The sequence below is a fragment of the Mycothermus thermophilus genome (assembly GCF_041956435.1).
Source record: "Mycothermus thermophilus strain CBS 625.91 unplaced genomic scaffold VTJ04scaffold_3, whole genome shotgun sequence".
NCBI classification, from domain to species: domain Eukaryota; kingdom Fungi; phylum Ascomycota; class Sordariomycetes; order Sordariales; family Chaetomiaceae; genus Mycothermus; species Mycothermus thermophilus.
Genome location: NW_027191429.1, coordinates 1997242 through 2021421, shown reverse-complemented (window position 1 = coordinate 2021421; position 24180 = coordinate 1997242). Strand labels below are relative to the sequence as shown.

Below are 24180 nucleotides of genomic sequence, written 5' to 3'. Positions count from 1 at the left end.
CCCGCCACTTAGCCAGCCCTCGACATCCCACAAAATGGCTTCATCACAACAGGCCGGGCAACAGACCGGGCAACAGGCCATCGCTACGTATGTGTCATTGCACTCCGACACATACAAAGCCCCCTGTCCTCAACGCGCCGCGCCGTGAGAATCCAAAACCACGATGGAAAACTGACCAAGCAAAATTATCCGCAGTGTCTATGTTCGTAACCTAGAGGAGCGCGTCAAGCCCGAGCCGCTCAAGGAGGCACTTATGGCTGTCTTCTCCGAGTATGGCAATGTAATCGACATCGTCGCCAAGCGCAACCTCAAGGCCAAAGGCCAGGCCTTCGTCGTCTTCGACAAGCCCGAGTCGGCCCTGGCCGCCATTGAGGAGGTCCAAGGTTTTGAGCTATTCGACAAGCCAATGCACGTTGCTCTCGCGCGCACTCGCAGTGACGCCACGGTGTTACAGTCGGGGAATCCTGAGGAGTTTGATGCCCACAAGCGCCGGCGACTCGCCGAGAAAGGTACGCGAGCTGCCCAGTTTTATGATTTGATTTTGTCACTCCATCTGACAAGCCGTACGATTTACAGATAAGAAGAAGGCCCTCGAATCCGCCGAAGAGCAGAAGCGTCTCAAGCGTCCCATGCCTGGCGCTCCCGCAGGCGCTCCCGGCGAGGCAGGCGGCCGGCCGGCGAAGAACGCCCGCGGGGCGGGTCTCAAGTCGACGGGTGCAGGAGCTGCTCCCGTCGTGCCAGACGAGTATCTTCCGCCGAACCGTATCCTGTTCGTTCAAAATCTACCCGACGACATGGACAAAGATGCCCTTACGGCCATCTTCGGCCGCTTCGAAGGGTTCCGCGAGGTGCGTACGGTGCCGGGACGCAGTGGTATCGCTTTCGTCGAGTACGAGACCGAGGCGGGGGCCATTACGGCCAAAGAAAACACGGCCGGCATGCCGCTCAAGAACGGAGAAAAGATGATGAAGGTAACGTACCAGCGCCAGTAGCTGGGTGGATGGCAGCGCGAGAGAGGGTTCCTTGTAGCCCCGCGGTCGACCCAGGCTCTCCTGGATCCAGTAGGCAAGGGCCACGACGTGTGAGAACAGACCAAGATACCCACAATACATTGCCATGGATAATTGTGTCCCCAACCCGCATCCTACACAGATTATACAGCTTCCTTGTTTCTCCATTAAAAGATGATATCCTCGTCTTCTTCAGCGGCCAAGATATCCGCTGGCCCTTCCTTTGACCCGTTCTCTTCCTCCCATGCTGCAAGACGGTCCTTCTTTGCCTGCACCTCGGCGTCCGCCTCTGCTGTGTCTCGTTGCTTCTTGCTTGCGACCTTCTTGAGCCGGTAGAATTCCTCGCGGTCGAGTTCGTCCAGCTCCGAGTTGATATCTGCCAAATGTCAGGACTCGACACCAGAAGGCAGGCAATGGTCACATCACACGTACACTTGATGGTATTTTCTGTTCTTGGAATGATAACATGCTCACTTGACTGCAGTTAGTATGAGTGATAGCAGCCCTTCCCAGGGAGGAAACTTACATGGCATTCACTCTCCTGTTTACCACTTTAATAACTTCGTCGAGTATGACGAAGGCTGTCTGTAGGCTAGCCAGCTCGACGAGGGCCTCGACGGCGCGGGCGTACGTCTCGCGGCAGCGCTGGACCTGCTGACCACCCTTGCCGAGACCAGTCATGGCAAAATCGTTGTTCCCCTCGGTCAGATAGCTCTCGAAGGCCGGCAGCAGCACACCCGACACATTTTCCTGGCGTGCGCGGATGCGGAAACGCGCGGATTTGGCCGATTCTTGGATCTGGTAACCAATGTTGCCGCCCACAGCGTACGTGACCTCGGCCAGAGAGAGCGATGCGATCTGCATCACGCGGCCCATTTTGCGCTTCGCCTCATCGATGCGGCGTGTAATTTCTGCAGACGGAGGACGGGGAGCGTTAGCTGGTCCTTCGGGTTCGGTGAGACGAAATCGGCCGTTTCTTCGTACCTCGGAAGCGCCTGGACGAGGTGATTTCTGTTAGTTCCCTGTCCGAGACATTGATGAGGGCAGAGGGAGGGGGCCGCTTACTTCGTGAGAGCTTCACTTTTCCTCTTGAGCAAGCTGTGTCCCGTCTCGGCGCCCTTGAGCTTCGCCTTCATGACGCCCAAGGACTGCCGTGTTGGGAAGACGGCTTCCCGGTCCTGCCGCGAATGGTGTCAACTAGCATGTCGCGCATTGCATTCGTGATGGGATGGATGGACCAGCAACAGCACGTACTCCTACGCCAGACATTGTTGGTAACTTCTGATGAGGATGGGGTCAGGCGGTGATCGAAAAATGGACTTGGAAATCAGCCAGGCTCAAAACCGAAACGAGCAATGGAGGACACCGACGGGAAAGTCGTTGATGAGCTGATGTTTTGAGACAAGAGGATTGAGGTGCTACACAGAAGTTGTGGAGTTTACAACCCACTTGCTACCGGCTCCGGCAGCGATAACGTCAAAGTGAAGAGCGCAATCGCAACCACTCGCATCCCAGTGCTGAACCCAGCGGGAGCAACAACAGCACCTCACTGAAACCTGGATTCGGCATGGCGCGGTTCAACATCGGAGAGCCCCACCAACGTCAGCGAAGTCTCCAGTCCCGCCAAGCCGGAGCCTGCCTGGTTGGCCCAAGCGCCTAGCCTTCCGCATCTAGGTGCTGCCTCAGGCCCAGCGCTCTAGTCCCGTTACGACGTTCCAAGTTCAAGCAATCACCCGGGCCCAATCTTTGAACCTCGAAAAAACGCGGTTTGGAAACCCAGAGACACGGACCGCCGTTCTCCCCGCCGCAGTCGCCCAATTCCTCTCCGTGCGTTCGTCAACCTTTGGTGAGCTCGCAGTGATGTCGCGGCAACGATCGAATTGAAGGTCTTCACCATACCCTCCCTCGTTCTTCCGCGCCGAGGGCGCCCACTCTCGTTGTCGCTGTCTGGCAACACACGCTCCCCGCCTCCCGCCGACACCATGGCCTCGAGCCTTGCCGACTCGCGCCAGCCAGACCTGGCTCTGGTGGTACGTTGTTCACGACTCTAGATTGAGTCAGTTTACATCGCTAACGTCACTCTAGGCCGAGGATGACTTCCCCTATGAGCAAGACATCAGGCGAAATCCTGGGAGCGTCAAGCCATGGCTGGCCTACATCGAGTACAAGATGAAGCATGGAACGATCCGGGAACAAGCATTCGTTATGGAGAGGGCTTGCGTCCAGCTGCCGCGGTCATACAAGTTGTGGAAAATGGTAAGCCTTTGACCCATCACCCGACATCCTCATCCGTCCCGAATTCCCGCTGACCACCTGACGCATAGTATCTCCGGTTTCGGGTGAAGCACGTCGAAAAGCTCAATGCTGCCATCTTCGCCGCCGAGTACCAGAAGGTCAACGCGTTGTTCGAGCGGGCGCTGATCCTCCTCAACAAGATGCCCAGGATATGGGAGATGTATCTCAAGTTCCTGATGCAGCAGCCCCTCGTGACCGCCACACGTCGTGCATTCGACCGCGCCCTCCGAGCCCTTCCCATCACCCAGCACAACAGGATATGGGCCCTGTACCGTCCGTTTGCCAATTCGGCCGAGGGTATGACCGCGGTCAAGATCTGGCGTCGCTACATGCAGGTTCATCCCGAAGACGCTGAGGACTTCATTGAGCTGCTGGTCCAAACTGGCCTGTACACCGAGGCCGTCCAAAAGTACATCGAAATCCTCAACAACCCACGCTTCCAGAGCAAGAACACCAAAGGCCATTACGAGCTATGGAGCGAAATGGTCGACCTGCTGGTCGAGCACGCGGTCGACATCGAAACAGGTCAGGAGTCAGGCATCGATGTCGAGCAGATCTTACGGAGTGGCATCGAGCGCTTCAGCGACCAGCGCGGCAAGCTGTGGTGTGGTCTGGCCACCTACTGGATCCGTCGCGGCAACTTTGAACGCGCAAGGGATGTTTTCGAAGAAGGCATCACCACCGTCATGACGGTCCGTGACTTCACGCTTGTGTTCGATTCGTACACCGAGTTCGAAGAATCTGTCATCAGTGCTCTCATGGAGGTGGCGGCCAAACGAGCCGAGCAAGGCGTTGTCGATGAGGCCGCTGACTTCGATCTCGACGTCCGCATGATGCGCTTTGAACACCTAATGGACCGCCGCCCCTTCCTGCTTAACGACGTCCTGCTGCGCCAGAACCCCAACAATGTGGCCGAGTGGGAGAAGCGTGTGGCGCTCTGGGGAGACAACAAGGAAGAAGTCGTCAAGACGTATACGGATGCGATCGCCACCATCCAACCCAAGAAAGCCGTCGGTCCATTCCACCAATTATGGGCCAACTACGCCAAGTTCTACGAGAAAGGCGGCGATCTGCGCACCGCCCGCATGATTATGGAGAAGGCCGTCAAAGTGCCTTTCAAGTCGGTGGCCGAGTTGGCTGACATGTGGATTGAATGGGCCGAGATGGAGCTGCGCAATGAGAATTTTGACGAGGCTGTCAGAATCATGGCCAAGGCTGTGCAGGCTCCAAAGCGGTCAACCGTGGACTACTTTGACGAGACGCTATCCCCTCAGCAGCGCGTGCACAAGAGCTGGAAGCTATGGAGCTTCTATGTTGACTTGGTTGAGAGCGTGAGCTCACTCGAGGAGACCCGCAAGGTATATGAAAGGATCTTCGAGCTCCGCATTGCCACGCCCCAGACCGTTGTCAACTACGCCAACCTCCTCGAGGAGCACAAGTACTACGAGGAGTCATTCAAGATCTACGAACGCGGCCTCGATCTTTTCAGCTATCCTGTCGCCTTTGAGCTTTGGAACCTGTACCTGACCAAGGCTGTCGACCGCAAGATCAGCATCGAGCGACTTCGCGATCTCTTTGAACAGGCAATCACCGATTGTCCACCCAAGTTCGCCAAGGTCATCTACCTCATGTACGGTAACCTGGAAGAAGAACGCGGCCTGGCGCGTCATGCCATGCGCATTTACGAGCGGGCCACTCGCGCCGTCGCTGACGAAGACCGTGCCGACATGTTCAACTTTTACATCACCAAGTCCGCATCCAATTTTGGCCTACCCTCTACGCGGCCCATCTATGAACGCGCCATTGCTACGCTTCCTGACCACGAGGCCCGCGACATGTGCCTCAAGTTCGCCGACATGGAAAAGCGCCTCGGCGAGATCGATCGCGCACGCGCCATCTACGCCCATGGCTCGCAATTCTGCGACCCCCGCACCAATCCAGATTTCTGGTCCAAGTGGGAGCAGTTCGAGGTCCAGCACGGCAACGAGGACACCTTCAAAGAGATGCTGCGCATCAAACGCAGCGTCCAAGCTCAGTACAACACCGACGTCAACTTCATCGCGTCTCAGGCACTGGCGAGACAGCAGCAACTACAACAACAACAGGCCCAAAAACAACAAACCAACGGCGGTGCACAAGGAGAGATTGACCCCGAGGTCGCCGATGCCATGGAGCAATTGGAACGCCAAGCGCGTGCACCTGCAGGGTTTGTCGCCGCCTCCGAGAACCTCAAAGGCAACGTCGCTCCCCAGCCGGTCGAGGTGGCTAACCCAGATGCTATCAACCTCGACGAGATGGATGAATAAGACCACCTCCCCTCTTGTGTGCTTCTCTTAATTTTCTCTGTACTTGGAATGGGCTCAGGTGTAGACATGGGGGGCTTTCTTTTCTTGGGGAGGAGGGTGTGAGGATATTCAGCACCGAGAAACAGAATCGAAGGGGAATATGAGACAGACAAATCATATAAACTGACCTCAGACACAGGCTTTAGTTAAATTTCCTTTGTTGAACTTATTTTGAGGCGCTTGTTAGGAGGGGTACTGGATGGCGCGAAGAGAGAATTGTGGTCAAGGAAGTGACATTTTGGTCACACTGAGGATGGACAAAGGGCAATCGCCATTCATCCTGATCAGGTCAGAATCAAAACATCTTCTCGGGCCCCAACAGCATGTGTTTTAAAACACCATGGCTACAGTGCCTTCGTCGTCCCCAATCTGGCATAGATATGTTTCCTGTACAATCAAGTCGGGCCTGCCATCTCGAAAAGCTTCTTGATTACCGCGTCCAGCATACATTCTATCTGTCTGACTTGGTGTCCGCGGGCAATCCGTCCAAAACCCCAGCAACTAAACGGATGGAGCCAACTTATATCCATCGCCTCCACACATACAGCCTGTGGGAATCCAATTCACTTCAATCCATCAACCGCAGCACTATCTGTACAGGGGAATGCCTGGGCTCCCTTCTTCCCTCTGCTCTCACCGTTTCACACCTTCACTCGTGTCCGATCTCAGATGCTAACTCACTGGCTCACACTCCCCCGTTTCTTGCCCCTGAGAGCCATTTCCTCAAGTTTCTCGTGGAACTTGGTGGCGTAGTTGCTGTCAATGCGGCCGTCCCGCGAGGCTGAGTTTGCATCCTCTCGTTAGTAAGGATAGGGAGAGATAAGGACGAGGGAGTGAGAGGGAGGGAAATTAGTGAACGTACAGGGAACGGCGTAGATGGAGCCCTTGCGCTTCTGGAAGCGGGAAGGGGGAACTTTGGATGCGTCTGTTTTTGGATGGAGTCAGTGAGTCAAAATCACAGCCTGCTTGCTCAACGGTTGACAGTGGATACATAGGCGATGATGGGTAATGAAAACACGCACCCCACTCATCACTCTCTTGAAGCGGTGACTTGGACAGACTGGGAGAGATGGGGGCAGCGGTCGCTTCGGCTACTGCCTGTTGTTGCTGCTGTTCGCCGCGAGACATTGTAGGAGTGACGGCGTCTCCAGTGGCCAGCCGCAGTCCTGGTTGCCCCCGTTCCTGGGAGGGGGGGAACACGTTCGTCGTCGGGCTCAAGGAGTCGTTGGTGGCGACGCTTTCTTTGCGGAGGCCTGGTTCTGTTTTGTCCGAGAATGCACGTCAATGGGTGTTGGAATTGACAATTGTCGGAGTATTGGCTTGTATAAGTGATTCATTCAGGGGATAGATGAGGATGGGAATAGCCATACCTGTGGACGTGATGGCGGTTGCTTGATTATCTGACAGGTCAAACAGCTATGATGGGAGCAGGTGCTGATATAGATAGCTGAATACACACTGCGATGATGGTGGGAGAGATGGGGGCGGAGAAGGAGAGGGGTTATTATCCAAAGAGGTCGGCTGCGTCGTGGTCTCGAAGCGTGATCTACAAGCCCAGACCCTGAAGACTCTTTGCTGGGGTAGCAAGTAGCAGTACAGGTCTTCTTACGGAGGGTAAGTACTCCGATCTCTTTCCTTGTTCCTCTTCTCCGAGTCAGGTACGGAGCTGGAGTCTTTACTGGGACGTCACATACGGATATCGTGTCTCCCTGTCTAAGGTAAACGTTCATCTGCTTCTGGTAATTGACATTCTCGAACAAAGGACCCAACTGCTCGGGAACCCGAACTCATGACCTATCAACTATCAAAGCTCTCTTTCCGGAGCGAGTAGTATTTCCCTCCCCCTAGGTCAGCTAGTCCTTCCCGACCTGGTTCGAGCATGAGCATGAAAGCTAGCTGAAGCTCGATTCGATCACGAGTCGCCATGACAGCTGGGAAGACCTGCAATACGCGGCCAGTTCAAAAGAGATACCGGGAGCTTCCTTGTGTGTAACAGCACCCAGAGGTGAGCTCGGACATATGACAGGGCTCATCGATTGGTGTGTGCCATGGACGGTTGACGTCATCCTGAGTCGATGGCAGAACGACGACGCCGAATGGTATCGGGAGGAATCTGACATCGGAACTTTGTATCTGAGGCAGTCTTCAGAGTAGCGGTACTTCATCCTAGAAACCCCTTCCGCCACCACAGCAAACTCGGCGCCGTTACATACTCACCATTTACCTAAAAGCTCCACCCTCCTGACACAGGGTGGGAGAAGAGGCGCCTTATCTGGTTACTTAAAAAGCCTGGTTGTCATCCAGCAGGGGCAAAATGGGATGACAGCTCAGGACCAGTAATATTAGCTAACTACCTGCCTCAATCCCACAAGTAAGCAAGTAAGAAATGCCAAAAAGTGGCAAATCATGAAGTATGTTGGTGAGCAAAAAAGGCAAAAGCACAAGGTCGTGCCCGGGTTCGAACCGGGGTTATTGGAAGTTTGATCAGCATCAAAATCCAAAGTGATAACCACTACACTACACAACCCTTTGTTGTGCTGACTGCGGAGTCACATTTCCCAACCTATATGGCTTTCCCCAGGGTTAGGGTTCGTTCACAAGCTGATTCTTCCCAACCTCCACGCATCATCGAAGTTCATGAACATGTGCTTGACAACCATAGCCAGAAGTTGGACGTTTCAGAATAATATGATTTTGCTTCGTAGACTTCACATACCCGGATGTGTTCCAAGCTTGCTTGTTACATTTTTGTACAGAATGCAATTCACGCCACAGGCAAATCGTGGCGGTGTCACGAAGTAATCGATTCCGTCCTGATGTATCTCGAAAACATTTGCGGTTTCGACGAGGTGCGCTCTGTATGCCGGTACTTCTGGCATCATTACATCATGACAAACAGCGCGAGATGCCACTGAGTCTATTCCGATCAGCTCCATATCTCCAAAGCCCTTAAACGGGGGGCCGGATCATGTCGGCCTCCGGTACAGCACGCCAGCACCAGCCTGGTGAAAGTCAGCAATTTGAACTCCAGAATATAGCTTCACACGACTGACTTGATGACTGGGGAAGATAAGCGTGTCGGCAATAACCACGTTCTGGGGCCTTCCTGCAACAAAAACCACCACTTCGGCGATGTCTTCAGGCGTCAGGGGGTCACAGCCACTGTTTGCCATCAAGTCAGTGGTGCTTTTCCACAATGAATCCCAGAAAGAGGAGACTCACGCGTAGACGGCGTCAGCCTTGGCTTTGTCTCCGTAATACCGGACGATGGAGAACTCCTGCCAGCCTCTCGTCAGCATGCGCTGATACATCCAGCTCATGGACAAGAAACAAGACCTACCGTCTCGACCTGTCCGGGATCGATCTCCATAACGCGGATGCGTGTGTCGATGAGCTCCTTGCGAAGCGCATCAGTGAAGGCGCGTACGGCAGCCTTGGTGGCACAGTAGATGCTACCACCGGCGTACGGCTCACGGCCAGCAATGCTGCCAATGTTGATGATGTCGCCAGAGCCGCCGTTCGGGCGAGCCTTGAAGATGGGCAGGATAGCTTGCGTCATGTGGATAAGCCCAGTCACGTTGGTGTTGAACATGATGTCGATGTCCTCCTTGGCGATCTCAGGGGCACGGGCGACTGAGGGTGTTAGTGAAAAATCCACTCTTCATCGAGAGACTGTGTCTCACATACCTCCTTTCACCAAGCCACTAATGGACCAGAAGCCAGGCTGGTCAGCCAGTACCATCCTATACCCCTCTCGCGTACAGGGTCGAGACTTACGCATTATTCACCAAAATATCGATCTCCCTAAACTCCGCCGGCAGTCGCTCTACGAAGCCCTTAATCTGCTCGGGATCCGAAACATCCAGAGCTACAGGCAGCACCTTGACGCCCTCGCCAACCTCATCGCGGATCTGCTTGGCCAGCTCGTGCAGCCGCTCCTCGCGACGGGCCGTCACGATGATGCGCAGGTCCTGCGGGGCAGTGCGGGCAAACTCGAGGGCAGTGCTCCGGCCAATGCCCGAGGAGGCGCCCGTGATGAGTACTGTCTTGCCGGCGAGACGGCGGGACACAGCGGAGGTGGACATGTTGTGGGTTAGAAAAGGGGACGTTAGCTTAGCGGGAAAGGAGGGGCGCCGGAGGATAAAGCTGAGAGAGAGTGGTGTGAGGGATCGTGAGCAGCCGACTCGAGGTATTGGGAAGAAAGTGGTGGGAGTGACCGTGAGGGGTCTGCTTGTCTTGTTGGCAGTGAGGGCGGTTATAGCTCTTCGCAATGACATGGCCGAACAAACAACTCGCCTGTGGATGGATGAGCAATCAGAGCGCCATGTGCAGCATCACCCCCACGGCATCGGAGTTGACGCCATCTCGCGGGACCCCACATTCTCCTTCTAATTCTCTTGCCGAGCCGGGCCGGAGCCGAAAGCGCAACGGGCCACCCCCGCTTCGTCTCCACCGCCCGGCGATAAGCAGGCAGAGACATGATCCGGCTCGGCCTTCTCCGGAGCTTGCTTACCTCCGGAGTGTCTTCAGAGCGATATGTGAAGAGTATTCCCCCTAGAGTCAGGGAAAACGAACATCAAAAGCTGTAAGTTAAAACTTGTCCGTGATAAAGAAATCGAAAATGGACAATCCAAAATGTATTAAATTTGAAGCCATACGAATATATTGCAATTCATGATCTCAAGGTATATCACGAACGCCTCTCCCCCTACCAGCAATCCGTTTCTACAGCCCAGTTGATGCGCCGTCCTTAAAGCCAAACCCCGTGTACCTGATCCAAAGCCTTCCCAAAATTCCAAACCCACTAAGCTTGCTCCGTGCTGTCATCATTCTTGCGGGCATCGTCCATGGCCTTCTTCCGTTCTTCTTCCTCACGGTACCGTTGCTTCATCATTTCCTCCATGGACACAGCATCCTTCCTGTAGACAAAGAACGAGCTCAACAGCGCGGCTGCCAGCACCGCGCAGCAAACAATCATATCCTCCCTCAACGCCTGGGTGTACACGCGGCGGATAACCGCCCACGTCTCTGCGGGCAAAAAGTCCGGGTTCGAGGCCAGATAGCTCAACGCCTCGTGAGAGATGCCCGTGTTCCCCAGCTCGGCGCGGTAGTTGGTGCCCAAAATCGCCGACGAGGCCGCGATGCCGATACTTCCCCCCAACATGCGCACCTGAGCGACGATGCCCTGCGCCGATGCGTGCTCGTACATCGGCGCCTCCACACCGGCCAGCATGGTCGCGCCCGCAGCCGACAGCCCAAACCCCACGCCCACAAACGCCAGGAACCCGAGGACCTTGGGCTCGAGCGCGCCCGAATCGTCGGCCGTGATTTCGAGCCCGCAGCCCAGCATCATGAGCACGCACGCCGCAACCAACGTCTCCATGAACCGCACCTTGCGGCCCTCCTGTCCGTTGATGGCGCCCGTGATCGCCGTGCCCAAGGCCGTGCCCGCAAGCATGGGCAGCAGCATAAGCCCTGCGTCCAGTGCGCTGCGGCCGTAAACGACCTGGAAGCGGATGGGAAAGGCGTAGATGCAAAGAATGTACGGAAAACCTGTCAGAAGGGTGTGGACGGTGGCCGCGGAGTAGACGCGGTTGCGCAACAGGACGGGCGGGAGAGCAAAGGCCTCGCTGTAGACGCGCTCGCGGTCGCGGTGGGTGGCCTTGGGAGAGGACGCTTTCTTGTTGATGCGCCAACTGAGGAAGGATTGCCAGAGGAAGAGCAAGGCGAGGCAGACCACCCCGGAGATGAGAGGGGCGAGGAAGGTGGCGGTGCCCCAAGGATCTGCAACACCCATGGCATGTTGGAAGGGGAAGACGATGAGTACGGCCGCTGCCATCCTGAGGAAGTGTGAGTTGGCTGGCTGTGGCGGGGAGCTAAAAGGGGCACGAGTGACAACTTACAAGAGAAATGCGCTGACGAGGTCGATATCTGTCCACCTCCGACGATCCAGCAGGGGAAGATACTTCTCATCCGGCCAGGACAGGTAGAAGATGATAATTGAAACAGCACCAATGGGGCCACTAGATGTTTCGTCAGTAACTCGCATCAGTCGGTACGCCCTGGAGCAACTCACTTGATCCAAAATACCCATCTCCAACCCGCATATTCAGTCAAGACACCACCAAGAACGGGGCCCAGCACTCCAGAGGATGCCAACACCAACCCAACGACACCTGCGATATACTTCTTCGCCCGATCTGGCGTCACCTCAGGCAGGATAATCATCGAGACGCTGTACAGCCCACTCCCTCCCAACCCCTGAATTGCCCGGAACGCAATCAACTGGTCCATATTCTTCGCAAACCCGCAGGCCAGCGAGAATGCCACGAATATGACATAGGCTGCCGCAAAGACAGCACGACGGCCGACAACGTCCGAAAAGCGCGCAAACAGCACCGCGCACCCCAGATAAGTCAGGACGTAGGACAGCGCCACCCAGTTGATGCGGTCGACATCTTTGAATTCGACGGCGATGCTGAAGAGGGAGGTCGCGACGATGGAACTGTCGAGCATCGAAAGGAAGAGCCCGAGAGACACGCCTGTGGTGACGGCGATGAGACGAAGTCGTGACAAGCCATTGGGCCCGATATACTCTCCCTTCTTCTCGTCGTCGGTGACGACATGGTCGTCGGGTTGCGAGGTATCAGTTGGAAGCGGAGGTGATTGTTTGTCTCCGGTTGTTCCGGGCACAGCTCCCGATTCCCGGTCGGGAGATTGCTGCTTTTCCGGCTGACTGAAGTTCGGCTCAGGGGCCGTCTGAGATCCAACTGTCGTAGAAGTTGAAGCCATGGATTATGATGATGATGTTGAAATAGACAGATGATTGTTGGTTCTTAGTCCGCCTGGGACATTCGAGAGAGACACGGAGTCTGAAAGTCGGTATGGCTGCTTATATGAGTATCTCACCGGGCTTCCTCTTGGAGGACTACGCCCTTTGCTGGATGATGTTCATGGGATTCCAGCAACGTTCCGACTAATCACCAACGCAATGTGAAGCTCTTCGGACTCGGAGTATGCCCGGCGAATGATGCGATATGGTGTCGTCAGACGCAGTTGTCAACGACGGTGACCAACCGGCCGACGAAGAAGTCGAGCCACGGTAGCAGGGGTTGGGCCTTGTGAGTGATTGTCGGGCAGCGTTGGAGTCTCGCACTCGGACTCGCAGAACAAAGACGCGTCAAGACTTTCGTCACCGACGCTGAAGGCTTTAGCAAGACTTCGCCAAAGCTGCGCTGCCAAGCATCCAGCTTGGACGTTTCTGGGCCAGCCCGCGATAGTGTTGATCGCAGAATGGAGACAGCTGAAGACGCCTAGCTTCTAGCCCTTCCGCGGGAAATTTCACAGAGTGGCAGAAAAGGCAGAAGCTGAGAAAAATCAATGTTTCTACTCTGTAAGGGCGGCCGCATCCCGTTGCATAGCAAACGCCAAAGAGCGAGGCCGCGCCATCGTCATGCCGATGTGGCCTTGTCTCTGACCCCAACATGTGCTGTTGGCTTGTTTGAAGGTAACTTCACAGCAATCGGTAAATCGGTTCCAGCGAACAGGTTTGCTGTTGAGCAGATACTACAGGCTGATGAAGCGAGCAGCCGCAGCACAAATCCCCTGCGAAGCCACATCAGCAACACACCTTCTGTGGCCTTTCCTGTTTCGCACTCGCACTCGGCAAACGGCCGGTTTGTGTTGGGTGTTGGTAGTTCTCGGGAAGCTGAAGTATGCCATTGGTCGGGATGACCCGTTGATGGGGCTTCCGGCTCCCGAAACTCTCGCTGGGCGGTGTCAGCCCCGTGTATCAGCAATCGAGTCTCCAGCCTCATTTGATGACGAAATCGAGAAGCCAAGTACGTATGGGTAAGAGTATGTACATACAAGAGAGAAGCTGACAACAACCCTAGGTAGTTGTTGCGGGCTACACGAAACCCATCCTATGGTTCCCACGTGGCCGAAGTCCGATAACACGGCACCCGGAGACCCCGGCCATTCCCATGTGGCATTCTCCGTCCGGCACAATTGAGGCTCCGAGACACTTACCCAACCCGGGTATCAACATCAGGGAAATAAATTCCTTGCTAGAAGCCTGGTCTGCTGTAGCGGCAGCTCTTCCTATGGCATAGTACCTCTGTAGGATCCCCAATATAAATTCGTCACAAAGTCAAGACACTTCGTCAGACATCCTGGCGGCTGCGATCGACAGTGATAAACATTACGGAGCACGGAACACCCTCCAAGCCAAGCACCGGCGATCCTCAGCCATGCAGGCCGGTACTGCTCCGAATACCGACGCCACAAACGAATGCCGGAGCGGCACCAAGTACCATGGGTCGTCCGCTGCTTTGTCATTGCCATCTTGTCATGGAACGCGCCCTTCGAACGTGATTACTCATCCTAGCCGATCCGGCAGGATATGAACTCGGAGCTCTCTCTCTCCTGCTCGGACAGTGAAGGCTCGCAAGAGAAGCCCTGTCTGCCCTGTCGGGGCTCTTCGGGAATGTTTACTCATCCTCCCCGGCATGCAAGCCGTCGGGTTTACTCACCAGGTCCAGAGTCGTTTACGTCTGTTCCAAAAGTGCGATTGCGTACAAGGGAGTTGATATGTGCTTGAACTGCCAGCAACGTCGGTGAGATGGAACTGAAAATGCGGCAGGACGTGGCATCCTGGAACCCGTCAAGCACACAATACCTCAGCTGAATGAGAGACAGGAGAAGAAGGACTAAGTACCTAGGTACTTATCCACACACTGAAGTCTAGTCGATCCCCCTTTCCAGTTTCCTGACAGATCACCTTAGTCCCTCCTGCTCCAAGCAGTTCCTTGCCTTGGTGATCGTGCAAAGGCAAGGCTGGGCGCTCGGTCACTTCCTTGACAATCGGAGATATTGTTGCTTCAGCTGAAGGGCGTAAGGAGAGTTGGACAGGAGTCTCAAGGAATCAGATGTGTTCTTTCTATCCCCATTCCTATTTGTGCCCAGTTTCGGTTCTTCTACCTGGGCTGGGACACCGGGACAGGGCGGGCTTGGACATCACACACTAACCTGGAAGTTCCATCTCGATTGTCCAGCGGCTGGGCTAGATCCTGCCTCGATCCTCCAAAAGGTTGGCAGACGAGAGAAAGAACCTAAACATCAAGCAGGCACGCTCTCCTCCGGGTCAAGTCACTGCGGGGCGAGGCAGGACAAGAGGGGGTTTGACATGAACCTTCTGCCTACAGGTAGTATACAGTTGGTCGGAGGAAAACCTGAAGAAGAACGGGATTCCGAGATAGGCATCCACAGAGAAGCAGCAGACATCTGATGGAAGCCAAGCGGTGTGTCTTACTCTTGCCCCTCTGGAAGGAGAGCCACAGCATCATCACATCAGACAGATTCGTCAGTTCGAGGTAAGGAACACAGCGGATGGCCAAAAGGACCCGCGGTTAGTGCAGACCAGATTTTTGTATGTAAAATCGACCCTCTCTACTACCGCTCTTAACAGACGGGTACACGCAGGGCTGGGGTTGTTGTCTGCATTCACTACACACAGCGAACAGCGAGCGCCACAACTTGGAGGGAGAAGCAATCTTCCCCCCCATGCGCACCTTCAAGTCATCAGGGATCAAGGCGTGTCTTTCACCAACTGCCATGCCCGAGTCAAAGAAAAATTGCCGAGAGCACAAGATTCAAGAACACAGATGGACACACGACTCAGTTTGTGTTGCTCCGGCTGCACAACGTTACTGTAATGTGTCTGCGGTACCTCTCCCTGCTGCCTGCACTGCGACCCAACATCAAACGTTGTTCATATCTATCGTCAGCATCACCGGCTGCCAACAAAAAGAACTGACACCGATGAGAACCGATCTTGAAGGACAAGTGGTAAGTGCTACGACGGCAAAAGGGGAGTGCACATAGTTGGGCCCAAGTCAGATGCGCACTCACCCAAGGCACATATGTGCCCTGAACACCGGTTCAACATCCTGAAAGAAGGGACTCCAAACACTGAACAGTGAGGTATATCCCGCATCGCGCCAGACATTGACAACAACCGGTTCAGGGAGGCGGGATCGAACAAGCAACAACAAACAAACTAGAAGGCTAGAGTGTGTATGAAAGCTTTCTGTGCCATACGGGTTGGTGGACGGGAGGGAGGGAGGTCCTTCATAACCAAACTTCGACCACGTCGTCGCCGCGTCCCTACCGGAGTTCGGGCCGCGGGAGGGCCAACACTTCGGAGCTTGGCTTGGATCCGGCACTCCGTGATGGGTCCCGACAGCCGGCTCTACCTGCCCCAGATTTCGTGGAGGAGACATACCGGCCTCCGGCACAACACTACCTTATCCGGAGGTTGTACGGGATCCTGCTTCTCTGCACCTTTGCCCCTCATCGTCCCGTGTCTCTGTCCATATCTGTAGCAGGAGCGGTAGGAAACTACCTTTTCTGCCGCTTATACCTCGAAAAGGAAGTAGGAAAAAGCTCAGGTAGGCATCATGGCGTGACAGGTTCCTCTGGCGTGCAGCGATATCATACTATGTCTTTCCTCCCTGGGCCGGTATCTCTGATCTCCTGGGTCCCGCATCTGCTTCAACCGGCAATATGAAAGCGTGGAGGAGAATAGACATAGCTAGGCAATGCATCTTGTGAAGTTTGTGTGTCCAGTGCCAACAAAGAGCCAAACTTTTTTCCCAGGCGGTTGACACGGGTTGACACGGCCAAAAGGGTCGGCATACAGACGCCACACCCAAGCCTCTTCCGCATCGCCGTCCGCCTACGTGCAGCGTGCAGTGCTGTGAAGTCAGGCACATACATGGGATATGGTGATGTGCTGATTCTTCCCCGCACTCTCGCCTCCATCTCCCGACCGCAGACGCGAGTCCCAAGGAACCGCACGGGTGGAATGGAGAACGGACGCTTTGGCGGCGGCGGTTCCAGAAGATCCAGGCATTAAGATACTGACATATACTCCATTTTGTACGCTGGCAGATGTTTTTACATCACACGTACCCCTGAAAAGGCAGGTGGTTGGAATCCTGTTGTTTTTGGTTCTCTCGCTGTTCTGGGGGAAAGCCTTGGATCTGCTGTGAAACTGGAGACCCACATTTCCCCGCACCCGACCCCAAACCCCAGACCCCAGACCCCAGACCCGACTCCACACCATCCGCTTCGGCTCGGCTCCGCCGACGCAGGCCAGAGCCTTTCATCGTCGGGCTTTGTTCCTCAAAGTACCGGCAGAGGCCGCGCGACGGGCCGCAAATCCAGATTGCCAAGATGCACAGACGCGACGTCACAAACCATTAAATCAACCAATAGTATTGCGATGTTTACGCCACGGTCTCCGCATCCGGCAGGATCTTCGGTGTGCGATTGACACTGTGTACTGTACGATACCATCACCTCCCTTGTTGATCCTGCCCGACCATTCCGATCTCCAGTACCAGCATTACCCACCTCACTTCCTGACCTGACCTACCGCCGAGGTCAGTGACAACGTTCACAAGGCCAGCGCTGTCGAGCGCCTGATGATCGGATGTGCACGGTGAGAGGACAACTTGAGTGCTTCGATCATGACAGTCTGCAGCCCGGACTTCCGCCGACAGCCGAACCCTCCAAACTTGGCTTTACCTCAGAGCAAAGCCACCTCTGTCCAATTCCTCTGTGACCTTGATGTGAGTATAACGGCGCCGCAATTCATGAACCCCAGTTTATTCATGTTCGACTGGCGGCCTCCCTGAGGTCTAGCTACTTCTGTAGTACTCCGTAGTTAAGTCCGGCACTACGGGCAAGAGACAGCAGACCCCATCCATGGGCTGCGCGAGGCTGGTGCTGGACTAGCGGGGGTTGCGTTGCAACCGTTGCGCGACGTACAGTAGCTACGTCTCAAGCGCGTTGTCGGCCCTGAGATCCATGGTTCCAAGAAACCATGGACAGGCCACCCGGATTTTTCTAGAAGGATTTCCTGACAGGTCACATTCTCCTCCTCACTGGGGGTGCCAAGGTGTGGATGGAGGGTGTGTGGGTGCAGGCCTGCCAGCCAGCGCGGTCGCTCCCGTCTTTCCAGGAGCTAAGTAGGAATCTCAGGGGAGGTGAGGTAGCCTTCGACGAGACGATACGACGACGTTGTGCATACTACTCATACAGACTAGTCTAGTGTATGTACGTACCCTAGGTTCATCCAACAGGATCCCAACGGAGTCTTGCTCCTGCGAAGTATTAGTGTCTTACTATGAGGGTACTCCGGATGTGCTGAAGGGAAGGGCACCTCAAGCAACCCTACTTCCATGCCCGGGATGACTAGCACCGGTGGTCCTGGCATTCCATAGTCAGTCCGCGACCATGATTCCAAAGTCGACCACACTCGGGCCCCTTGAGGTATTGATCCAATGCCGCTCCCTTCGGCTCACAGCGCAATGGCATGTAGCATCGTGAAATGTCACACACAGCCATTCTTGGTGCCTTCATGACTCGCGGACAGACACGAAACTGAGAGAGGGACATAGCAGGCACACCTCCTTAATCTCGTCAAGATACCTCACGATGCTGACTACGTACGTAGATAGCTTTGTTACTTGACTTCAGCCGTGATCAGTGCCATCGTTGCCATCTTGACAATCACCACAACCACCATTACACGCTGCACGTGGTCTCTATTTCCGGGTATTCAACAAGGCCCGAAAACTTAATATGTCCTGTCCAATCTGATCTCAAATTCATGTTGCCGACTTGTTATCCAAGAACTGCAAGACACTTCAGAGAGGCAGGTGCCAACACAAAATGCCGAAGGCCATGGTGTGGCACGTTACCAAGAGGTTGCTATTTGGGGCTACTACTAATAATACTGGCTAAGGCCAAGCAAGGACAAGTGAACAAAGTTTGTCAAACACCTAGCCATGATCATCAATCCAGAGCACTGGTGCTTTCCCCCATGATTTTCTGCTCGTGAGAGACAAGTTTTCATTTTCCAGCCGTTGTTCGTAGTAGCGAACGAGTTCTGCATATACATGAAATCATGAACAGACCACCCATTGTTCTCTCTGGTATATCCTCCTATCATCCAACCTGTCCAGTAGTACATCCAAAACAGAAGAGACGTGATTTTTGTTCCCGTTTCCCATTGACCTCAAAGACACGACCCGTACCCCCCTGACCCAGAACGCACAAGAACCCAACCCTCCCATCCATCCATCCCACCACCCAACCAACCACCCATTCCCAACTCCCAAGCTGTACAAAAGGGAAAGGAAAAAAGGAAAAAAGGCAAGAATAAAAACATTAGAAGAAGAGAAGAAAACACCCTCAACCATCCCTCCTATGCACCTCGCGTCCATCCGGGCCGAAAAAGCCTGCCGCGACTGGACGGTAGAATGCTAAGGTGGGTGTGAGATGGGTAAGGTAGCACAAGGTGAGCGAAGCCTGTGGGTTACACCCGGGAAAAAAAGAGGGTATGGTGTGTAGGGGTGACATAGGAATTGTTCACTCCCCTCCCTCTTTGTGTCGTACATATTTCCCAGACCCTCGATCGGTAAGCTCCGCTACCGTAAGCCACGAAGAAAAGAAAATTTGAGAAACTCCGCCCAACACGTCATGTCTCATAACAGATCGCAATGCGGGGTATCAAGTTCGTAAGCGTAGCTGTGTTCTGTATCCCTTTCACTGGACGTAGGCGAATCCCTCCATGCCCGCCTGTTGTTGGGCAGCGGCCGCAGCATGATGAGCCATCAAGCCGTGATAGTCCACCGCGGCGTGGTGGACCATCTCGTGAGGCGGCATCGTCGCCGACACGGGGGTGTGGGGGGTCGCGGCACCATAGGCCGCGAACTGAGCCGCCATGGCAGACTCGTCCACGGGGCTGCCCAAGCTGATGTGCGGCGGCTGGGCCGTCGTCGGAGATCCGGCGTTGTTCCAGTACATGCCGTCCATGTCGCCACTCCAGAGGCCGCTCTGGTCGAGCATGGCCATCATACCCATGCCGTCGACGGGCTCAAGGCCGATCGGGCTCATGTGCATCCCCGCGGCTTCGGCAGCGGCGATGCCGGGGGAAGGGAAGGCCATGCTGCCGTCACCCGGCTGAGTGGTGATGACTTGGATGGTCGAGCCAGCCGAGGGTGAGGAAGGAGTTTGGATCGTCGTCGGAGCCGGAGTGCCCGTGGTCGCGGGCGGGGCGCCGGTGCTGGCGCGCTGCTGGGCGACCAGCTGGCGGGCGGCGTCATACATGCGCCAGACGACCTCGCGAGAGCGGCGGGCAGCCAGAGACCACTCCTCCATAACCTCGAGCAAGTCGATCACGGCCTGGATCTGCTTGAGCCACTCGGGCACACGCGGGCTGCCCCACTGCCAGAAGACGCTGACCAGAGGCACCATGGCCGCCTGGTACAGGAACCACACGGCGTTCCAGCCGCTCATCTGATTGCGCGCCCACTCGCGCGCAATATCCTCAATGGTCTGCGCGGCGAGGTCGCGACAAGTCTCGATGGCGGCAAGGTCCGCTTCGCAGGCTTGCGTGTGCGGGTTAATTCCTGACGAGGCGAGCGAGAGGAGAACCGGGCGATGCAGCAGCATGCGCAGGTTCTGGTAGCGCCACTTCATGATGCAGCGGGCCATGTAGAGGGGCTCTGCGCAGGGGTCAGTGGTGCGGAGGAGCCAGGGCAGCGAGTTGTACCAGCCGACGAGCTGGGCGTCGAGGTTGCAGCGGTCCTCGGTGCGCAGCAGCGGAGCAATGGCGAGCATGTCCTGGATTTGGGTGGCGATCTTGCAGAACTTGATGTTCTCGATGAGCGGAAGGATACCCGCGTGCTGAGACGAGTCGCGGTTGGCGTTGATGCCGAACTCAGGGGGGCGAATGCTGATGGCCGGGCCCCAGCGACCGAAGGACGGGCGGCCCATGGTCGTGGTGGCCCAGGTATCCAGGCAGAAGAGCGACCACCAGGTGCGACGGCGAGTCTCGGCGGCGACGATATCGTTGGTGCTCTGCACCAACGACTCCCGATGCAGGCCGAGGGCGCTGGCCATGCGGATGGCCGCGCCGAGGACGGCGTTGGCCATGTTTGGCCTGTTGATGTAGTGAAGGTAGTAGCCGCCGATCAGGGCCAGTGCTTGAACCGTCTCAATGTGGCTGCTGCCGAGGGCATCCATGGGCAGATGCTCCATGGCGCGGTTGTAGTAGTTGACGTGGCTGTAGTCATCCGATTTGCTCGCAGCAATGCTTCCCATGGCGAAGACCATATTGAGCAGCGCGAGCCATGGTGCATCGGTGCGCTGGCCCTCGAGGTAGTCGGCGCGGAACGAACTCTCATCGAGCATGGGAATGAAGACGTGAATGCGCTTGAAGTAGGCGTCGATGAGGGTCTGGCCCTTCCACGACCACGGAATACGCTGCGGCGGCTCCTTTTGGGAGTTCGAGGATGTTGTCGACGGCTTCTGGCGAACGGCAGCGGGGAAGTTGTTGGACATCTCGACACCGCTGAGGGGAGCAGCCAGGGCGTTGCGAAGGCTCGGCTGCACCTTGAGCATCACCATAAGCGCGGCCTTGATGGACGAGGCGCCCAGGTATGATGCCTGGCGGTCGACGTTGAGTGAAAGGGCGTTGATGTCGTCAGCCTCGGCCGGAATCCCGTCCCGTCCCCTGCGCTCCTCATCCCACTCGGAGTCCCTTGCTGGCAACTGCTCCAAGATGTTCTCCTGCTTGGGAACCGTAGGCGATCCGAGGTCCGAAACCGGCGAGGTATTGATTGGCGAAGGAAGACCGCCAACGGAAGTGTCGATTGGGCCGGGCCGTTCGAGAAGGTTGAGAAGCTCCTGGCGAGACAAAGGAAGAAGTTGTTGCACCTCATGGTTGGGATATAACCTCCTCAAGATTGACCGGCACTCTTCGAGGGACTGCGACAGGGCTTCGAGGGTCTTGCGAGAAGGGATAACGCGTTGGCGGTGCTTGTCATAGAAGCACCTCTTGGGTGCCCGGCTCGAGAGGCATTGGCCGCATGGTTGTTGACCGTCGCAGCGACTGTGACATGATGTGTTAGAGGACATTGACCTCCAACTTGCCTCCCTGGGCCTAGTTCGACTTACATCTTGCGCCTCTTGCATTCGGCACAGGCGTGCGGTGTTGTTATCCTCTTGGTGGTGCCTGTCCCATTGGTCTTTGCGCTATCTGGTGAATCGTTCGACGTCTTGCGTGGAGTGACTCCTTGGAAGGTGTGGAACATGCCGCCCTGGGTGGGCACGGGGATTGATGGCGCCATGGTGACTGTGTAAGAAAGGAGTGGACAACGTATCAAAGGGGTATCACTGGATGTGTCGTTTTGGTAGAGCCGGCCGGAGGTGAGATGGCGAGACCGGTGTTGTTTATTGGGGTTGTGATGTAAGTGAATGGAAGGCTGGTGATGATGTACGTCTTAATACATGGGAGTGAGGATGACACCAGGCTGTGATCAATGTCTCGTCTCCGCCAGCCACGGTGAGATAAAGATAGAGTCGTGGCGATGGCGGAGCGAGGCAAGAACGTGGGGAGTGGATGAAGACTTATATATTTACATTGCTTGATGTATCCCATGAGTTGGGGATGGTAGTTGGTGTCGAAAGTGTGGGGAGCGAGGCGACACGACATTGGCAGGGCAAGGATGCTTCGGCTCTCCAGGCCGGCGCCGTGTGGAGAAAAGCTACCCTCTCACCTTGCTAAGGTAGCTTTCCCCAGTCGGCCCTGCTCTCACACGCCCATTAATTACATACCCCCCCAACCCCCCTCCCCCTGCCGTAGCATCTCGCGCTGGGGCGCTGGGGGAGGGCGGTTGTGGTACGGTCCCATTGTCCAAGGCAATCCAACTCGGGACGGCGAGGAGGGGCCCCCGGTATAGCTTCGCCTGACTAAGGCTGAGATAGAGTGAGCAATGTCGTCTAAGCTCCTAGTGACGAGATCATGGCCTGCGGTCAATGCCGTGTGTCGAGAACTGCCTGACGTCGAGTCACGAACTGGCGAGAGAGACAGGGACAGGGCTTCTCAGTTTTCGGGAACACAACCAAGGGGCGGCCGCCAATCAAGGCATGACTGAGCCGCAAGTACTTGAATTCACATATTAAATCAGGGTCAGTACAGGTCGCGGCCGGCCGCGATCCCGAATGGGAGCTTGACGCGGGGAGGATGGCTCGTTTGGAGACGCACACGTCAGTTCCCCCAGACTTTCCTCCAGTCTGGCCAGTCTGGGGAAGATGCGCGTCGCATGCCGGTGAGCGGCCTTCTTCGCATCTGGGCAGAGCTTGTGGCGTTTCACCAAGTTTTGTTGGACGAGGCCGGGGTGCATGAGGGGAAGGGGATGGAGATTCGCGGTACGTACCTTGTCTTGCCCAGTCGAACGACAACGACATCGGGGCGGACGTCGCACGTGGGGCCAAAGGGGAGGTACGGAGTAACTACTGTAGTACGTACCCAGACGTGTACGCCTACGAGTACAACACAGTAGGTAGGTCACACTCACTGCGGAAAGGATTCTAGCTAGGATCCGAATACCCTGATGATGTTACAGTCAACCATCGGATGCCGAGGCCTGAGTCGCAGTGGGCAAAACACATATCTGTTGACGCCGATTCTGCGCTTCTCATCCATTTCCATCAGGACAGTGCTTCATCCTGGTCAATGTTCGTATCTTCGTAGTCTCGGCGTGTCCGCCGTGGTGAGCCGCTCCCGTGTCAGTTGATTCCCAGCGTTGGGAGACAACCCAAATCCATGTGGATAGCGAGATGAACAGGATGGGACGGTGAAAGCATGATGCACCATTGTTTTGTTTGTCCAGTCTCAGAGCCAGCAACGAGCGCATTGGGATTGGGGAAACAAGAAGGGCGCCAGACACGGTGAGTGGAGAGAGAGAGGTCGAAGGGCGCGGAGCTGGAACGAGGGACCGTCGGCCCCAGAGTTCCTCTTCCAAGAACCCTGTTCCCATCGATCCAGGGGCACTGTTCGGCCTGTGTGGGGAAGCCGGCGTCCTGCGACGAGCTGATTGGCGGTCGGCTTCTCTTCAACGGCCAGCAGCCAGGGATCTGCCCTCAGGGTCGACAGGGACGGCAGGGGGTGGAGAGTCTGGGGTGTTAGATGGGGTGCAGACAATCGGAACCGTCATCCACAGACATGCTAGGTTGTGCCGTTCACGGCACCCCGCAGGTCTGCAGTGCCGCCTGCCCTCCAGGTTTTTGCAGCGCGGCAGGCTGGCCTGATGGGCTTCAGTTTCGACGAAAAAGGACGTGGCGCGCCTAATCGAGAGACGAGCGGTTCTACAGACTGCTGTAGGTAGTAGAAGGATGCTCTCTGGGGCATCTCCCCGCTCTCAGCGCACCACAGCGTATGGGTCGCTTTCCAAGCGATGGCACTGTCACCTATCACTGCGCGTTCCGACGGACTTGCACTTGGAACCGGACAACACTATGCTTCCAGGCGACCCAGACTAAACGGACATGAGAGGGAAATTTCGTCCCCTTTCTTTCGCCGTCCCCGCCGATGTGATTGATAGTGCAGCTCGCCTGAGGATCCAGCTGAGCAAGAGAAAACTTTTGACGGTCATTGTGGCGGTGGGCGTTGA

At 55.9% G+C, this 24180-nt stretch overlaps 8 protein-coding genes and 1 non-coding gene across 9 annotated transcripts; 2 read left to right on the top strand and 7 right to left on the bottom strand.

The window, feature by feature from the left end:
• Positions 1-34: 34 nt before the first annotated feature.
• On the top strand, positions 35-992 carry VTJ04DRAFT_4845 (uncharacterized protein; the record flags this gene model as incomplete). Its single annotated transcript, XM_069362896.1, has 3 exons — positions 35-87; positions 196-509; positions 577-992. The coding sequence occupies 3 exons, from the start codon at positions 35-37 to the stop codon at positions 990-992; spliced, it is 783 nt and encodes a 260-aa protein (XP_069219797.1).
• A 185-nt stretch (positions 993-1177) lies between these two features.
• Positions 1178-2279, bottom strand: VTJ04DRAFT_4844 (uncharacterized protein; the record flags this gene model as incomplete). The annotated part of the gene is made up of 6 exons (XM_069362895.1): positions 1178-1386; positions 1443-1483; positions 1537-1921; positions 1995-2005; positions 2076-2188; positions 2265-2279. 6 exons carry the CDS (start codon positions 2277-2279, stop codon positions 1178-1180), a joined length of 774 nt encoding a protein of 257 aa, XP_069219796.1.
• Positions 2280-2992: 713 nt separating this feature from the next.
• VTJ04DRAFT_4843 (uncharacterized protein) lies at positions 2993-5611 on the top strand (the record flags this gene model as incomplete). Its single annotated transcript, XM_069362894.1, has 3 exons — positions 2993-3040; positions 3096-3266; positions 3335-5611. 3 exons carry the CDS (start codon positions 2993-2995, stop codon positions 5609-5611), a joined length of 2496 nt encoding a protein of 831 aa, XP_069219795.1.
• Positions 5612-6327: 716 nt separating this feature from the next.
• Positions 6328-6778, bottom strand: VTJ04DRAFT_4842 (uncharacterized protein; the record flags this gene model as incomplete). The annotated part of the gene is made up of 3 exons (XM_069362893.1): positions 6328-6431; positions 6513-6575; positions 6673-6778. 3 exons carry the CDS (start codon positions 6776-6778, stop codon positions 6328-6330), a joined length of 273 nt encoding a protein of 90 aa, XP_069219794.1.
• Positions 6779-8093: 1315 nt separating this feature from the next.
• VTJ04DRAFT_t54 lies at positions 8094-8177 on the bottom strand. Its single transcript has one exon. It is a non-coding gene; the product is annotated as a tRNA-Gln (tRNA).
• A 439-nt stretch (positions 8178-8616) lies between these two features.
• VTJ04DRAFT_4841 (uncharacterized protein) lies at positions 8617-9927 on the bottom strand (the record flags this gene model as incomplete). The annotated part of the gene is made up of 6 exons (XM_069362892.1): positions 8617-8652; positions 8704-8812; positions 8873-8928; positions 8991-9283; positions 9338-9354; positions 9428-9927. The coding sequence occupies 6 exons, from the start codon at positions 9925-9927 to the stop codon at positions 8617-8619; spliced, it is 1011 nt and encodes a 336-aa protein (XP_069219793.1).
• A 527-nt stretch (positions 9928-10454) lies between these two features.
• On the bottom strand, positions 10455-12442 carry VTJ04DRAFT_4840 (uncharacterized protein; the record flags this gene model as incomplete). The annotated part of the gene is made up of 3 exons (XM_069362891.1): positions 10455-11490; positions 11554-11673; positions 11727-12442. 3 exons carry the CDS (start codon positions 12440-12442, stop codon positions 10455-10457), a joined length of 1872 nt encoding a protein of 623 aa, XP_069219792.1.
• Positions 12443-18624: 6182 nt separating this feature from the next.
• On the bottom strand, positions 18625-18945 carry VTJ04DRAFT_4839 (uncharacterized protein; the record flags this gene model as incomplete). The annotated part of the gene is made up of 1 exon (XM_069362889.1): positions 18625-18945. One exon carries the CDS (start codon positions 18943-18945, stop codon positions 18625-18627), a length of 321 nt encoding a protein of 106 aa, XP_069219791.1.
• A 322-nt stretch (positions 18946-19267) lies between these two features.
• Positions 19268-21855, bottom strand: VTJ04DRAFT_4838 (uncharacterized protein; the record flags this gene model as incomplete). The annotated part of the gene is made up of 2 exons (XM_069362888.1): positions 19268-21617; positions 21683-21855. The coding sequence occupies 2 exons, from the start codon at positions 21853-21855 to the stop codon at positions 19268-19270; spliced, it is 2523 nt and encodes an 840-aa protein (XP_069219790.1).
• Between the last annotated feature and the right edge of the window lie 2325 nt (positions 21856-24180).